We start from the raw sequence: 16,021 nt of genomic DNA, 5'->3' as shown, positions 1-16,021 counted from the left end.
ATTTTTTTTTTTACTTATTTTAAACGAGAGAAATGCATACAACACGTCTCCATGTGTGTAAAAAAAACCATATCTAGATAGTTAAAAAAAGAATATAAAAAATTTTTCGAGAACATTCATATCTATATTGATCACAAGAGTCTCAAGTACAAAAGAGCTAAATAAATATGAAGTAAAAAGATCCAGCAGTAGGATTTAGTCAAAAACTACTATTTGGACATCTTGATTGATGCCCTAAATAAAAGAAGGACCTATTTGTGCACTAAGTTGAGGTATAAGCTAACATGTAGTGAGTTTGGATTGCCGTTTATGTTAAAAGAAGTAGCACTGCGGTTGACCCAATTGACCATCCAACCAACTCTAAGGCAGCAGATCACAGAGATGTAGTAAGAGTATCTCTCCTTGATTGAAGTTTATGCATCTAAGGACCGACCGCATAGACATGAAAATTCTTGCTAACTTCGTATGACTGTCTCATTTGGAACAATAATAAAGTTCTATAAAATACCATTTTGGTTGATTTAAGTTTCATTTTGTTTTAATTAGTATAATGTTGGTTAACTTTGGAAGAAATGTTATTAGTATTATTATTATTTAATAAATTTTGATTAAAGTAAGAAGAAATTGAATGACGTGATTGACTATAAAATAAAATAATAATAAAAAAAAGAGGTGAAATAATACACAACAATGAGTTTGAAACAAGAAGTGAAAACAAAAATAGAAATCCTAAAAATTTAAATGACGGTGTATTGGCGTTTCTCGGCATAATCAATGAGCTGTTCGAAATCCTTCTCATCAATGAATCCGTCTCTGTCAGAATCGGTGTAAAGAAGAGCGTGGCAAGCTCTGAATGATGGCAGAAGGGCACCGACGTAGTGGAAGGCTTTGGTCAGCTCGGCGGAGCTCAGGCGGCCGTCACCGTCGCCGTCGTGGTTTCTGAAGATTACCCTTAATTGCTGTCTTGATATCTTGGGCCTTTGATGGTACATTTTGGTTTTGCGAGGCATCTCCGTCAAACCTGAAATGGGTTTTTGATTTTATCGAGTTTTGTTTGGGGTGTCATGGGGTTGTGTTGTGTGTCTATATAGACGTGTAATAAGGCATGTGGGTAAAATATTATGCTTATGAAATACACCAGTTTTGGTCACTTTCATTTCTATAATTTCGTTTCAGATTCCAAAATGGCATAATTATGGTTCCGTCAAAGTGGAAATTTTGTTTTACAAACAGATAAATGCGAGAGAATAAGTATAAAAAAAAAAAAGGCACCATTATTATGCATGTATCTATTATTTTACACCACAATGTTTCGGGTAAAAAAAAAATGTAAAATATTTTAAATGACAAAAAGGAGCATAAAATGCATTTTTGCATGCGATGTGAGGATCATGGTCTGCAGTCATCAAGAGAGAGAGAGACTAAGAACGGAATGTTTATTTATTTATTATTATTATATGAGAAATAGGAATAAAAGTGTAGAACATAAAACCTTAAAACATTATAGGAAGGTATATAATAATCTAAATAAAAGCATTGACAATGAGGAAACAGAAAATGGTTACATGCAGTGGAGATGGAAGAAAGATCCGAATTTTGGTAAGGACAAAGTTGAATGCATGTTTACAGCAGTGAGTAGGGATGGAAGACATGCTGCATGGAAGCCCACATGGAGCGCCCTTTAGGCCTTGGAATATATATATATATATGTATATGGGAACAAATGTTCCCTTCTCATTTCCACCGTCCATCTGTTGTTCATTCACAAATTGGAGAAAGGGGTAAGCATTCATTGAATACAACAACCACTACTCCTACTCCTAAAAACACTCCTTTACAAAAATTATGGATATATACAAGTTGAAAAGCATTTTAAATACCTAAACTTCTCTCCAACATTAATATTTTTGAAAGTTTGTTTAAATTTATTAAATTACCTTAAATTAAAACTAAAGAAGCGCCAGGCCAGAAAACAAAAAGAAGAAGGCAGTGGGCTACACGCGGTGGTCTTTTTCACAAAATTCAGGAATCCCCCTCCAAAGCACCTGGTTTTCTCCGCCGAAAACCGTGGCTTCTAAAGATCCTCCTCCCCTGTTTCATCCCCCTCGCCCCTTTATTTATACCCACCCACACAATTCTAAACCCCACTCATCCCCTCGTCTTCTTCTTCCATCGATTCAATCAGAGAAAGATGTCGAAGAGCGCAGCTTGCAGAGCGTGGTTCGTGGCCGCGAGCATCGGCGCCGTCGAGGCCTTGAAGGATCAAGGCGTCTGCCGGTGGAACAACGTCATCAAATCTCTCCAACAACACGGAAAGACCAAGTTCAGATCTTACTACCAAGCCAAGAAGATCTCTGCTTCCTCTTCTTCAGCCATTGGCAACCAGATGAAGAGGTCTCGCGAGGAAAAAGTGAGGAAAGTCATGGACTTGAGCTGTTTGGGTCCCAGTACCATCAGATTCTAGGGATTTTCCTTAAAAAGTTTTGATTTGAGTTGGACATGGGGGGTTGCAGATTTTTAGATGCTCAAGGAAGTTGCAATGTTGTTATACTAAACCAAAAAATAAATTACCCTTAAATTAGGATCTAGGAAATGATGTACAAATAGTTTGCAAGTTTCTTCAATTCCCCAGGTTTGGTTTGGGTTACTTTTGTCCATGGATATTCAATTTTTCCTTCATTTTCCTCTCTGCCAAACCGGAGTTGAAAAATATAATATCCTTTTCGCTATTCCCTTCAGGGATCTGAGACCAGCAATGTAATGTTCTGGGTCCGATCGAGTATAGAAAAGTACTCGTTTCCGGCCATAGAATTTCTCAATTTTTTTCTTATTCTCCATTAACAACGGATGCAAATAACATGTTAAACAGAAGACAGTGGAACTTACTACAGGAGTCTGGAAAAGAACGGAAAGAGATTCCGTTGCCTCCTTTCTCATGCGTAGAAGATGTTGCATATGTTCAGTCTCCTTCCTTCATCAGATCACTCAACGAAAGTACATCCTTTTGCTTCCATTTTCCAGATTTTTTCCTCACTTGGATGCCAATTTTTAGGCAGCTGCCATAAAAGTATAAAAAAGGGGTCATCATCAAATGAAGACGTTAATAGCTTCAAAGATACAGCGACCACACTTTGTCCAGAAGTTGAATCAAATGAGAACTGATGCATGGAGGATTATCAGACAGTGATGATGATATGCATAAAACTTTTGTCAAATGTCTATAACCAGGAGAATGATATATGCCTCAATTTTTATTACACAATATCTTGTCCATGTAAATCTGATCAGTCAAAATTGTTGTTTTGGCTTTAATTCATATTCAATTTCAGTCCTAGTCTCTTTTAAACTTTCAGTTGTTTCATCGTGATCTCTCATCTTCCATCAAAAACCCTGATATTCACAAGCATATCGCTTTTACTGGTTTGATCACACATTTTACATGTGAGATCCCACATTGATTGGAGAGAAGAACGAGTGCGAGCGAGGACGTTGGCCCCGATGGGATGGATTGTGAGATTCCACATCAGATAGGGAGGAGAACGAAACATTCTTTGTAAGGGTGTGGAAACCTCTCCCTAGCAAACGTATTTTAAAAATTTTGAGGGAAAGTTTGAAAGGAAAAGCTCAAAGAGGACAATGTCCGTAAGCTGTGAGCTTGAATCGTTACGTTACATTTCGTTGAGTTATCTCAAGGAACAAGATCTTGTGATTGGGATAATTAAATCCATCCTATGTCACAAGTGCAGTCTCTTCATTTAGATCACAACTGAAAACAACTGAGAGCGCCCTTTACCATCAAATTACTACTTAATCCAGAAAATGATGCAAGTATGGATAACTATATTTTAACATCAATAATGATAAGACTAGTTGAATCCTACAATATTTTTACCTTTGAGCCAACTACACTTCATCCGCCAAGTCTTTGTGGAGCGGTATGATGTGTTCTTTTCTGATCCTTGACCATACTAAAAGTAGAAGAGTCTCTAACAATTCTCCCTATTGCATTCTACTTTCCAGCTACAACGGTTTTGCATCCAGCGGTTCCAGCCAAACATTCCTGTTTATTTGGCTTTAAACAAGTGTTACGCTCATCTTTTTTCTGTAGTAGTGATACTTTTGGACGAAGTATCTGATGAGAAACAAAAAAGATTAAACACATCTCCCTGAAAGAAAATTGATTGCAAGAAAACCTCAAGTTTGATTCAGGAGTTACCTTTGGTTTTGAAGGCTTGAGGTGGACTGGCTTATCATTATAGAGTTTCCCGACCCTCCTTGTGTTGGAACTTGCGTCTTCCACTTGAATTATTAATGTGCTTGAGCATACGCTTGAAACTTTGTCTTTGTTCATTGCTGCTTGAGTCATCCTGGGAAAGCTAGTAGTGTTGGTGATACTCTTAGCACCAAAACCAGGATTCAAAGAGGAGCATACGCTTGAATTATTCAAAGAAGAGTGGTGGCCGCTTGACTGCCTTTGACGGCTATTATCCTCCAATCTTGATGCTTGTTGACTAATGACACAGCTTTTCCTGAGACATCTCATATCTGACAAAAGTCTACTAGAATGGCCCAATGTTTGACTTGTTGCCAACATTGGTTTATGCGGTTGTCGATGACTGATACCAATTCTGCTGTCAGCTGGCTCCTTTCCCCCTGGACTCGAACCAGTAGCTGAAACATTTAGCATTGCATTTCCAGTTAAACAGGTTGCAACAGAAACCAAACTTGGATCTGAACTCAAGATTCTTTTTGAGTCTGTAAAGCTCGGCTTTGGCCTCGGCTTCCATTTAGTGGCTGCTGATCCTGAACTCAGCTCCTCAACTATGACTTGCTTGTCCATTGCAAAATCCTGACCGATACCTTTCGATTTATTGTTGTCAAAATCTCTCCCTCTTGATCTTGAGACAGAGGTGAGAATTTTTGGAATAGTATACACCAATAATTCAAAATCTAAAGCCTTTGCTTCCTCAAACAGCCGAGAAAATTCTGATTTCAGGTCATGAGAGGAAGTTTGGTGGACCCTGGCATGTTTATTGGTTTTTAAGGAAAACAAAGAGAACTAAATCATGAAGAAAAAGAAATGTTTCACATCTATTCTGCAAATGGAAAAAACTATGAAGGATGCTTACGGGTGGTATGTATAGAACCATTTATCATCACTGCAATCAAAGTAAGAGCATCTGGGGAATTAAAAAGAAAATAATGGCACTAAATGCATATTAATCTGACATATACCATCACAAGTTATATCAAATACTCACATGTTCTGATTTTTGGACTTCCCTTCTAAGGTGAGATCAACCCACATGGGTGCTTCAATTTCTTCCTGTTTCAATCAGAAATTACAGACCAAAAGAACAAATAATGTCCCATTATGACATAAGTGCAAGTATGCGTGATTTTGTAAGATTAATTTTTAAAATCAATATCATTCCCGGAAACAAGAACGTAGAAAATATATGAGACAAGGTCATCGTCTCTCTCTCTAAGCATTCTGATTCTCATCTGAGATTCTGAATCGTTAAAAACTGAAGCAATTTCCAGGATAACTGGGCATTATCTTCCACCCTTGATTCTCAAGCACAAGTAAAATAAGAGAAATGTGACTTGAATAGACAGGATTATTTGATGAACAGAAAACAACATAATATAATCAATTGCAAAAGAAACCAGCGGTCGAAATGGAAAACCTAGGAAATCAAACATTGAAAAATCAATCAATTCTGCACAAGAAATCCAAAAAAAAGGAAGATCGCAAACAAAGAACGAGAAATAATATTAACTGATTAAGCCAAAATATGAAAGAGGGAATGAAGATAACCAATCAAATATACCATTTGCCATCAGAATAAAAACAAAAAAAAACAAAAAAACTAGTGAATCCCAGAATATGAAATGATTAAAGAACAAGAAAAGATACCAGAAAAGCCCAATGATCATAGGACTTGATGGGCATCATTTTTGGACGCTGAAACTTTTGTGGGGTTAAAGGAAACTCGCAATCCAGATTAGCGATTTCTGTGTATGGAGGCTTTTGAAAGTTTCTTCAAAATACCTCCATTTTCAGGCCATTGTTGAACCCATTTACATCGTTGAACCCATCGTTCAAAATACCTCCATTTACATTCTGGACGTTTGCAGACCGTCTGATTTGCGGAGTTTTCTAATTGAGTCGATGGAATGGACGGTGTATATCTTTCATCTGAATTCCCGTAGCACGGTTTGGAGATGTCTCAGGAAGTGGCGCGCAGTCGCAAATCATTTTGACCCTTGGAAACTTCAAACTGCTGGAGGACAAATAATTACTTTTATTGCCATAATTTGTTGTTTTTTAGTAATTAAATTAATTTTAGAAATTTAAGGATTTAATTATATCTTAACAAATATTATGGAACAAAAAAGGAATGGAGTTTGTAATAAATAGTATGAAATATTTTATTTTTTAGATTATTTATTTTATTATTCAAGGGATGCCCAACAAGCGGGGATAGCTCAGTTGGGAGAGCGTCAGACTGAAGATCTGAAGGTCGCGTGTTCGATCCACGCTCACCGCATTACATTTTTCCTCTTTTAATGGATATAACCCATACGACGTCGTCTCAATTGTGATGGCCCATAAATTTCAATAGGCCTTGAAGATTTTGGTTCATTTCATAAGTTAACAAAATGTGGATAGAAAGAGATGAGTTTGAGATACATAAAAATCTAAAGAAGGAATATGATTGGCTAACAAAACTGTATGTTTACCCCACAAAATTTCTGGGTCTTCCATTCTTCGCCACTCATCTTCCCCATCTTCTCATAATATTCCCCCACTCCATTTCTCTCTTCTTCTCGCACCTTTCCCACAACTCTAACACACACCTCAACTACGATGTCGATGGCCGCCACCTCCACCGCCATCCTCCGCCCCTCCCCTTTTCTCGGCCAAAACAGAGCCTCTTCCAGTAACTCCCTCAGAGATGTCGTCGCCATGGGAACTCCAAAATACACCATGGTCCCGACCCCTTTCGTTTTCTCTCTCCCTACCTTTGCTTCCTTTTTGTCTTAGGGAGTATTGAAATTGATGATGTTTTCTTCTTTTTTTTTTTTTTTTTTTTTTTTTCAATTTTGAATAGGGAAATGAACTGTGGTATGGACCAGACAGAGTGAAGTACTTGGGGCCGTTTTCCGCTCAGACTCCCTCCTACTTGAACGGAGAGTTCCCCGGCGATTATGGATGGGACACTGCTGGGTTGTCCGCCGATCCCGAGGCCTTCGCCAAGAACAGAGCTCTTGAGGTAATTTCCATCCCCATCCTTGCTTAAGACTTAATTAAGGTATTAATTTGATGAATTCAAATTTTGATTTACATATGGTCGAACGGAATTGCAGGTAATCCACGGGAGGTGGGCGATGTTGGGAGCCTTCGGGTGCATAACACCAGAAGTGCTACAAAAATGGTTGAAAGTGGACTTCAAGGAGCCAGTCTGGTTCAAGGCCGGAGCCCAGATCTTCTCAGAAGGTGGGCTCGACTACTTGGGGAACCCCAACCTGGTGCACGCCCAGAGCATCCTAGCCGTTTTGGGTTTCCAAGTGGTCCTAATGGGGCTGGTTGAAGGGTTCCGCATCAACGGGCTGGACGGCGTCGGCGAAGGCAACGACCTGTACCCAGGGGGTCAGTACTTCGACCCACTCGGACTGGCCGACGACCCCGTCACCTTCGCCGAGCTCAAGGTGAAGGAGATCAAGAACGGGCGGCTGGCCATGTTCTCCATGTTCGGGTTCTTTGTCCAGGCCATCGTGACTGGGAAAGGCCCCCTCGAGAACCTTCTGGACCATCTGGATAACCCTGTGGCCAACAATGCCTGGGTTTACGCCACCAAGTTTGCCCCTGGCTCATAATTGAGGCGATGTGTGGTGGGTTTGGTCGATTAGAAGGCTGTGGATGTGATTATTAGAAGGCTGAGTAATGGATTTATGGAATGATTATTCTTAATCTTAATTACATCATTTAATTTAGATCTAATCTATTATCACACTACCCTGCTTTGTTCTAATCTATTATATGTCAAAAATATGATATTACTTCGGCTCATCTCAATATTATATAAACCAATAATTAAGAATAAAAGTCAAAACACTAACAGACAAAAATGTTAACACAATTTAAATCCTCTCTTCTTGATGTCACTCCATCCAACAGACAAAAATTACAAAAAATGGTATTTAATTATGAAAGGTTTCAAATTTTTGGACTCCAAATCGAATTTAATTATGAAAGGGTAAAATGGTATTTTCATGTCCCAGGTCAAAATTCAACAAGTACAAACATATTCTTCTTTTAGTTTCTTGCTTCCCTTTGATCTTAGGGTTTTCATTGTCAATCTTCGCGGCTTTATTTATCGGCGATGGCGAAGAACAGGAATAAGAAGAAGAAGGGAAGTGGAGCTATTTCAATGGACATAACTGAAAATTCTGTTCACGAGCTCCCTCAAGGTACACTTGAGTTATGTGAAAAGGAATTAAACTAAACAGTATCAGATAGACTTGAGAATTGTATCCTCCAGAGTTTTTTACTTGTCGTTTCTTGCCCATTGCCTCTCTTTAAGATGTTTTAGATCTCTTCTGTGTTTTCGTATTTGTTTTCTTTGAGTATTTTTTAAGTTTAACTAATTTATTTCTCCCTTGAATTTAAAGCGATGGACGTGTCCGAGTCTGCAGTTCATAAACCAGCTTCTGGCGCTCTCAATCTGTAAGCTTCTACCTGGAAATTATGCTTAATTTTTTAACCACAATTCATCATGCGCTTTTGCTTTTGTTTCTGGTTTCAATTCAAGTGTTCCCAGCTCCTGATTTTAGATACATTGCCTTTGTTGAATTGCTGTGCACAGAGATGAGTTAGATTTGGATTTCATTATTTCACATGACTAAGCCATTATCCCAAATTCGTTCATTTTGAGATGAGGTCGAGAAAATTAGGATGCATCTTTTAATGCCATCAAACAAGAAGCTGTCTTGGGTTTGGTTGTCTCTGACCGACCGTATTTCAATTTGCATTTTGATTGCTAAGATCACATTGTTTAACGTTGGCTGCTCTACTAGATTTGTTTGGTATTGCCCTTTTCCTATTTGCACCACCCACTATGTCTGATCAGTACCCTTTGTTGGATAGAAAGTTGAAGAAGGGGGGAAGACTAATGAAGCGATCAAAGAATGTTAGGAAAACAAAAGCCATGGCAAAAGCCATATCCAAGAGCGAGCAATCCGCCGAGAAAATATTGAAAAAATCAGGGGAAAACTACCAGGATACACTCTGCAAAAACATTGTATGAATGATACAGCCCTTAAATTATAAAATTGATTTATTTCTGTTCCCTTCATAGAATTTTATGTTATTTACTTCCACCCACAAAGTGTGTCAACCCTGCAAATTCCAAAGTCCTAAGTCACTGGAGAAAGATCCACAGGAGTCCAAAGGCTCATCTAATGGCGTCAACACCTTGACACCCCAACCAGACCCATCCAAGCTTTTAGTTCTCTATCAAAGATGACTCTTTCCATTGCTGCTGTCCCCACTCCACACGTTCTTCCAAAAACTAATCCTCTGTCTATCTCCAGCTTTGGTAAATCTATGAATACCTTCCATGCTTATTGAAGATTTGGATTTACCATTGGACTTGAGGGATTTCAAGGTCTTCTCTCTGCCCTCTACTGTTACACAAATGTGAAAGATGTTGAATATTTACTCTTTTGCATCAAAGATGTGTTCCCCTTTAGCACAAAGAGCTTCAATATTATCCTCCATGGATGGCTATGGATCTCATAGAAACGTCGCTGTGTCCTGTTATGTAGTGCCACAACCTTTTAATTTTAAAACTGCTTTCGCCTGTTATGTATTGGTGTTATGTATGGTTTTCCACACCTTAAAGAAATGTTTCGACGTTCCTCTCCAATCGATATAGAATTTTACAATCCATTCTCTTGAGGGTTAGCGTCCTCGTTGGCACGTTGCTCTTGGGGGCTAGCGTCCTTGTTAGTACATTGTTCGGTGTCTAACTTTGATATCATTTGTAACAATTTCAGCCTATCGCTCGCATATATTGTCCACTTTGACTCGTTACATATTATCGTTAGTCTAATAATTTTAAAATTCCTGCAGTAAGAAAAAATTCACATCCTTGTAAAAAAATTATTCGTTCTCCTCGCACCTTCAAATGTAGAGATCATGAATGCAAACCAAGATAACTCACGTAGTTGATGATAAGGCTACGTGTCTCTCCTTCGAATCTAATCGTTTTGCATATTTTTGTGTGTTTTATTTGGCCTCGCTCACTCACTCTCTTTATTTTCATCCGGATAACCTCCACCGCTTTAAATCTCACCCCATAGCTTGCTACCAACCGACTAAGGCTTTGCGTTTCCATTTCTCATTTAAAACTCTCTCTCGTCCAGTTAAAATTTTTTAAAAACCAATTCCTATGATAGATATAAATTTTAGAAGTCCAGGTAAATCTTAAAATTTAAAATTTTAATATATAGATCTAGAACTAAATTCATTTATACGAGTCTCATCTTACATTTCTTTAAAAAGGGAGAAAAAACATAGGGCTTTTAATGAAAGGAAAATGAAAATATAAACATCACCCCAAACGAAACACCAAGTTCAAATGTGTGTCGAAAGAAATCTAAACTGAAAAAATAAAAAATAAAAAATAAAAACCCTAATCCTTAATTCCTTATCTGATACTAATCTATTTAAAATTTGGGAAAAAGGGAAATGGTTGAATTTGGAGTAAAAAATATACACAACGCTAGTTAGTTGGCTCTACTGCCCACCATCTCCTGGTACTGCTTCAGCGATTCCTGCCTCTGCAACCTCATCTCATCGTTGAACTTTTTTATGAACGCCTCAACTCGCCGGTTCAACTCCTCCTGGGTCAGCGACGGTTCTCTCTTCAGCCTCCCCGACCCCCCCGGCGACGGACTCGGTGACCCCACGTTGCTCCGGTCCTTGAACGTCTCTGACTTCGTCATCACCTTCGAAGGCGGCGTCGCTGGATCCACCGCCATGTTGGCCCTTCGCCCCTGTGACTCCCACGTGTCCGACTTCCTCAAGTGCCTCGTTAACGGCATTGACCTCCCCTCCGTTATTGTCCTCCACGTGCTCTCCAGCGTGTCCTGCCTCTTCGGTTTTGAAACTCCCAACGGCTTCCCTGCGCGGCAAACAAAACCCCATGACCTTCATTCTAATTACTTCTTTTGCCATTTTAGAATAAAAAACCCCTTTCAAGGGTAGTTTCGGTATTTGGGATGGAAACTTAGTTCCGTTGGAGCCTTTTAACGGCATGGGAAATAAAGTCGGCTCTGTGACCTACCACCGAAAGGCTTTGCTGTTTTTGGCAGCTTTTTCAAAAAAATTTATCCCCAAAAAAAGAAAAGAAAAAAAGAAAAAAAAAAAAAATTCCATCTGATTTTGTGCTGTGTGTAACGAGAGGCTCCGGCGATCTTTACCGGCACGATACTCTGAAACTCATCTTAGAATTTATACATTCTCTAAAGTTGATTCACATGACTAGCTACCAGAATCCGTGTTCATAAATTCACAAGAACAGAGATAGAGAGAAAGAAATAGAGATCGAACCTTCAGGACTGGCTTTCACGAGTTTCCGTTGGCCGATTCTTGAAGAAACCGGCGGTTTCTCCTTCTCGTTTGAAAACAAAAGTCCGACGGAATCTTTCCTATGCAGAGCGTTCGTCATCGGACTAGACATAGCAGTCTCATCAGCAGCTGTTGTCAGAATCAAAGAATCATGCTCCCCTTTCTTCTCCATCTCCGAAACCCCAGGTTCTACCATCATCCGTCCGTACACGCCATTCGATTCGTCAATCTGAAGGTCCGCAATCTTAGTGACGGCGTTCTGATTCGCATTGTTGTAACAGTATCCATTCAAAATATCGGTACCGCCACAAACAACATAGTCGGACTCAGAGGAGATCTTAGCGAGGGGCGGAGGAGCAAGCGTCTCAGGAACGGATAGCACGGATTCCCCATCCTCCAGCTTCTGCTGGAGCTTAGAAGAGGCAACAATACTGATGATTATGCAATTAATAACCAAGTAGAGATAAGGAGGTCTTAACCAGGAGATGAAGCACGTCCAGATGGAAGGGATTTCAGAGACGAGGAAATCAGCCACCAGTGGAACAGAGAGCTTGAGAAAGACGGCCATGGACAAAACTCCAGTGGAGATCAGGAAGATCTTGAGGGAGAGGATCCATTGGTAGTTGGAATTGGAGGAGAGAATCGGCATGTCGATGTTGTGGTGAGAGGTTTAGAAACTTACCTTAGCGATTGGTTTGCTTTTACCTGAGATTCTTGGCGGTGGGTGCCGCCAGAGCTTCCTTTCGTTTGGGGAGCGGGACAGTGTTCGTGAAGGCTTTATGCAAATCATCCTTTATATATATATATATATATTTATGAGTCTATTTTTATTGCGTCTTAAATGTTCCGGCGTGTTCGGCCAAATGCCAAATTTCCAATATATGGACAAAATACTTCCAATATATAGTAAGATCAATTTATTTGAAATATTAGAGTTTTTTTTTTTTTTTTTTTTTTTTTTTTTTTATATTTTAAGGTTAACAAATGTTTTAAATGGAATAATAGGGAAAAGAAAAGAGGTATAATGTAAATATTTGAAAAGGTGGGGAGTTCCCAACGGCTATATTTGATGGGAAAAATAAGAGCGTTTATTTGGGAGGAGGGAGTCTAAATAAGGAAGGTGGAATCCATTGGGCGGTGGATCCGACCGCTCACGACAGGCCGTCCCGTCCGTCCGTCTTTCCTAATCTGTAGGAGTGAGCAAAAAGAAAGTGCATATTCTCCACTACTTATCCTATTCTTTTCTTTCCCTTCCAATATTAAACTTTACATTAATTAATTATACAATTTTCTACCTACCCCTAACCCTAACCTTTCATTACTATTCCCGTTTAGGGTTTAATTTTCTGATAAGAATCACAGCCACAAATTCAAACCAGTTTGAGACGGAAAAGAATTTAATATTTGTAAACCCAATCAATTAACTTTTCTTCTACTTATGTTCGTTATTCATTCATTTTTATAACAGAAGAAGCGTGTTTGGGAGATACTTGACGTGTACCCTTTCATAGAAAAGTTAGAAGTTCCCATGAACTAAAAAAATTTATATCAAATCTTACAATATAATATAATGATACTAAGAGGACCAGTGTTGCTGGTTTCTTAATGAAGAGGATATACCTAAATGGATTAAGGTATATAGACACGGTGGCATCATCATTTCAACAACATTCTTTCCTTCTTCACAATTCACTAAGATACCTTTCTTCATTCTCCAATGTTCTCTCATCTATTGTCTTATAAAAAGCGGCAATCTTCTTTCATCAAACATCGTATTCTTCCCATACAATTCTCTCAATATAATCATATTATTCTACCTTTCTCTTGTGCAGCTATTGTTCTTCTTTTTCATCATCTAATCCAAACACAGGTTCTGTTTCTTTCTTCTTCTGTTTTTCACATAACAACATATTCAAAACTCCTATTTGTATCTATTAGCTAAAGTGTTTCTGTTGCCCGATGTAGGGACAGAGGAATGGGGCAGTTCATTAGTTCAAGATTGGCAGGAGTGTGGGACAGAATTGACCAAAAGTTGAACTATTACAGAGTCTTTGAAGAAAACTTGGTTGTCCTAAAAGAGTTATCAAGGGATCTAGAAATCCAATTAGAAGAACTTGAGGAACGTTCGAGTTTGTGTTCAGAAGAAAGGGAGGAATGGCAGGAGAAAGTAGATGCATTGATCGACGAAGTCGAAGACATCGAAAGATCAATCAGAAAATGGAAGGTTAGATCAGTTGCAGTTTATCTTTATGGAAAGGTTGTTGGAGAGAAGATGAATGAGGCCAAAGAGCTACTTGAAGAAGGGAAGTACTACTTTCCCAACAGCTTCAAGTATTTGATACTTGGAGGAGGAGTGGCAGCAGGATATGCAGCAAGGGAGTTTGTTAAACAGGGCGTGAAGGCAGGGGAGGTTGGTATAATTTCGGAGGAGTCGGTGGCACCTTACGAACGTCCTGCGCTGAGCAAGGGATATCTGTTGCCCAAGAATGCAGCAAGGCTGCCGCAGTTCCATGTGTGTGTTGGGAGTGGAGGGGAGAGATTGGATAGGAGTTGGTATGAGAAGAATGGAATAGAATTGATCCTTAACACAAAGATTGTAAAAGCAGCTCTTGAGTCAAAAACTCTCACAAGTGAAGACGGTACGAATTTCAAGTTTGGAACTTTGATCATTGCCATAGGTTCAAAGGGGCTAAAACTCAGAGATTTTGGCGTCAAAGGGGATGAAGCCAAGAATGTTTTGTGCTTGAGAGATATCAAGGATGCTGATCAAATTGTAGAAGCAATGAAAGCCAAAAAGAACGGGAAAGCAGTGGTTGTTGGAGGTGGATACAATGGACTTGAAGTTGGAGCAGCCTTAAGACTCAATAATTTGAGTGTTACAATGGTGTATCCGGATCCTTGGTGTCTGCCCCGCCTGTTTACAAAAGAGATTGCCGAATTTTACGAACGATACTACACGTCAAAAGGGATCAGAATCATAAAGGAAACAAGTGTAATCAACCTGGAATCCGATTCAAACAAAGAGGTAAAGAAGGTGAAGCTGAAAAATGGAAGGGAGCTAGAAGCTGACATTGTTATAGTTGGGATTGGAGCAAGACCTGCGACAGGGCTATTCCAAGGGCAGCTTGAGATGCACAAAGGAGGGATCAAGACAGATGGGTTGTTCAAAACGAGCATGAACGACGTGTATGCGATTGGGGACATCGCTTGTTTCCCAATGAAGATGTACAATGAGATGAGACGAGTTGAACATGTCGATCATGCAAGAAAATCAGCCATGAAAGCTGTGGAAGGCATCATGGGAAAGGGCAAGGGCAAGGTTGTTGAAGAATATGACTACCTACCGTACTTCTACTCACGCGTCTTCGACCTGTCGTGGCAGTTTTACGGGGACAACGTCGGAGAAACAACGGTGATGTTCGGAGACAGAAATCCAGCAGCAAAAAAGCCGAAGTTTGGGTGTTATTGGATCAAAGATGGGAAACTAATGGGAATTTTCTTAGAAGGAGGGAGTGCTGAAGAAAACAAGGCCATTAAGGAGCTAGCATGGCTTCAGCCAAAGGTTGGGGATGTAAAAGAATTGAAGGACAAAGGTGTTTCTTTTGCCTTTGAGCTTCAGGATATCCGAAAAAGACAAGCTGCCTAAACTACACATCTACTTGTATATATTTTTCATTCATTTAAGTGATTGTTGTATTCTATTTCATAATAATAATGAGGCTAAATAAGTGTTTTAGTCTCTAATGATGTTTGGATGCTCATTTGTTTTCGTCTCCTAATATGTTTTCAATCATTTCTTTATCGACTCATAATACGCTTGGGTAATCAAGATGGGGTTTACTAGTTCTTTCAAGACAACTTAGTTGAAGATTTGAGATTCATTTCACAGTTAGGGCACTGCAAATAAAAACAGAGCTGAAGAATTAAGATTGAAAAGGAAGAAGATATAAAGGCTTACAGTGGGTTGAACATGAACAGGCATATATGTTAACAGAGGAAACCAAATTTCAAGCAGGTAAAAAAGGAAATCATCTTCAATCAGTTCTGGAATGCAAGCAGGGTAATCCCAATAATCAGTAAAACTAGAAGCAAGGAGCACCAAATGAACCAGGTTCCACCCATTTTCCAAATAGAAAGAAGTGGTGCGATACGTAAAGAATGAAAAACAGAGAGAGACGAAGAATACATACCCAAATGGAAACAATGGTGTCCAAAACCCACCCAAGCTGCCCTGTAACCGAAAGGTAAGTTAACCCAGAAGCCTCGCGGTTGCCCCATCGTCTCCACCGCCGCCATTAAACCCAAAACCCCTTATCCTGTGGCTACCGCTGGTCCATTTACCGCTACAAAATGAGGTAGGAAGGAATTCAGTGTAACTGC

At 39.4% G+C, this 16,021-nt stretch overlaps 4 protein-coding genes, 2 non-coding genes and 1 pseudogene across 9 annotated transcripts; 5 read left to right on the top strand and 2 right to left on the bottom strand.

The window, feature by feature from the left end:
* Nucleotides 1–1,510: 1,510 nt before the first annotated feature.
* On the bottom strand, nucleotides 1,511–6,255 carry LOC111799046 (uncharacterized). Of its 2 annotated transcripts, XM_023682445.2 has the most exons (7): nucleotides 5,921–6,255; nucleotides 5,262–5,326; nucleotides 5,130–5,180; nucleotides 4,217–5,021; nucleotides 3,893–4,132; nucleotides 2,887–3,056; nucleotides 1,511–1,751 (listed from the first exon to the last, which is right to left on the bottom strand). In XM_023682445.2, exons 1-5 carry the CDS (start codon nucleotides 5,957–5,959, stop codon nucleotides 4,010–4,012), a joined length of 1,083 nt encoding a protein of 360 aa, XP_023538213.2. In that variant the 5' UTR covers nucleotides 5,960–6,255; the 3' UTR covers nucleotides 1,511–1,751; nucleotides 2,887–3,056; nucleotides 3,893–4,009. The 2 variants fall into 2 exon arrangements, with proteins under 2 accessions (XP_023538213.2, XP_023538205.2); XM_023682437.2 differs by lacking the exon at nucleotides 1,511–1,751 and having other exon boundaries at nucleotides 2,748–3,056.
* LOC111799095 (uncharacterized) lies at nucleotides 1,966–2,679 on the top strand. The gene has a single exon (XM_023682499.2). It carries the CDS (start codon nucleotides 2,192–2,194, stop codon nucleotides 2,462–2,464), a length of 273 nt encoding a protein of 90 aa, XP_023538267.1. The 5' UTR covers nucleotides 1,966–2,191; the 3' UTR covers nucleotides 2,465–2,679.
* A 226-nt stretch (nucleotides 6,256–6,481) lies between the features above and the next one.
* On the top strand, nucleotides 6,482–6,554 carry TRNAF-GAA (transfer RNA phenylalanine (anticodon GAA)). Its single transcript has one exon. It is a non-coding gene; the product is annotated as a tRNA-Phe (tRNA).
* Nucleotides 6,555–6,792: 238 nt separating this feature from the next.
* Nucleotides 6,793–8,008, top strand: LOC111799077 (chlorophyll a-b binding protein 3, chloroplastic). The gene is made up of 3 exons (XM_023682477.2): nucleotides 6,793–6,997; nucleotides 7,119–7,280; nucleotides 7,375–8,008. The coding sequence occupies exons 1-3, from the start codon at nucleotides 6,875–6,877 to the stop codon at nucleotides 7,882–7,884; spliced, it is 795 nt and encodes a 264-aa protein (XP_023538245.2). The 5' UTR covers nucleotides 6,793–6,874; the 3' UTR covers nucleotides 7,885–8,008.
* A 148-nt stretch (nucleotides 8,009–8,156) lies between these two features.
* On the top strand, nucleotides 8,157–9,357 carry LOC111799087 (uncharacterized). The gene is made up of 3 exons (XR_015420424.1): nucleotides 8,157–8,478; nucleotides 8,680–8,734; nucleotides 9,155–9,357. It is a non-coding gene; the product is annotated as an uncharacterized LOC111799087 (transcript).
* Nucleotides 9,358–10,518: 1,161 nt separating this feature from the next.
* Nucleotides 10,519–12,424, bottom strand: LOC111798557 (uncharacterized). Its single transcript, XM_023681797.2, has 2 exons — nucleotides 11,624–12,424; nucleotides 10,519–11,195 (listed from the first exon to the last, which is right to left on the bottom strand). Exons 1-2 carry the CDS (start codon nucleotides 12,288–12,290, stop codon nucleotides 10,798–10,800), a joined length of 1,065 nt encoding a protein of 354 aa, XP_023537565.2. The 5' UTR covers nucleotides 12,291–12,424; the 3' UTR covers nucleotides 10,519–10,797.
* A 976-nt stretch (nucleotides 12,425–13,400) lies between these two features.
* Nucleotides 13,401–15,402, top strand: LOC111798545 (monodehydroascorbate reductase 4, cytosolic pseudogene; annotated as a pseudogene). 2 transcript variants are annotated; one of them, XR_015420416.1, is made up of 2 exons: nucleotides 13,401–13,511; nucleotides 13,607–15,402. The product of XR_015420416.1 is annotated as a monodehydroascorbate reductase 4, cytosolic pseudogene, transcript variant X1 (transcript). The 2 variants fall into 2 exon arrangements; XR_015420422.1 differs by having other exon boundaries at nucleotides 13,424–13,511; nucleotides 13,613–15,402.
* Nucleotides 15,403–16,021: the final 619 nt, after the last annotated feature.

Source organism: Cucurbita pepo, chromosome 1, assembly GCF_057944985.1.
Source record: "Cucurbita pepo subsp. pepo isolate OVF chromosome 1, ASM5794498v1, whole genome shotgun sequence".
Lineage (NCBI taxonomy): Eukaryota > Viridiplantae > Streptophyta > Magnoliopsida > Cucurbitales > Cucurbitaceae > Cucurbita > Cucurbita pepo.
This window is presented reverse-complemented; position numbering and strand designations above follow the sequence as displayed.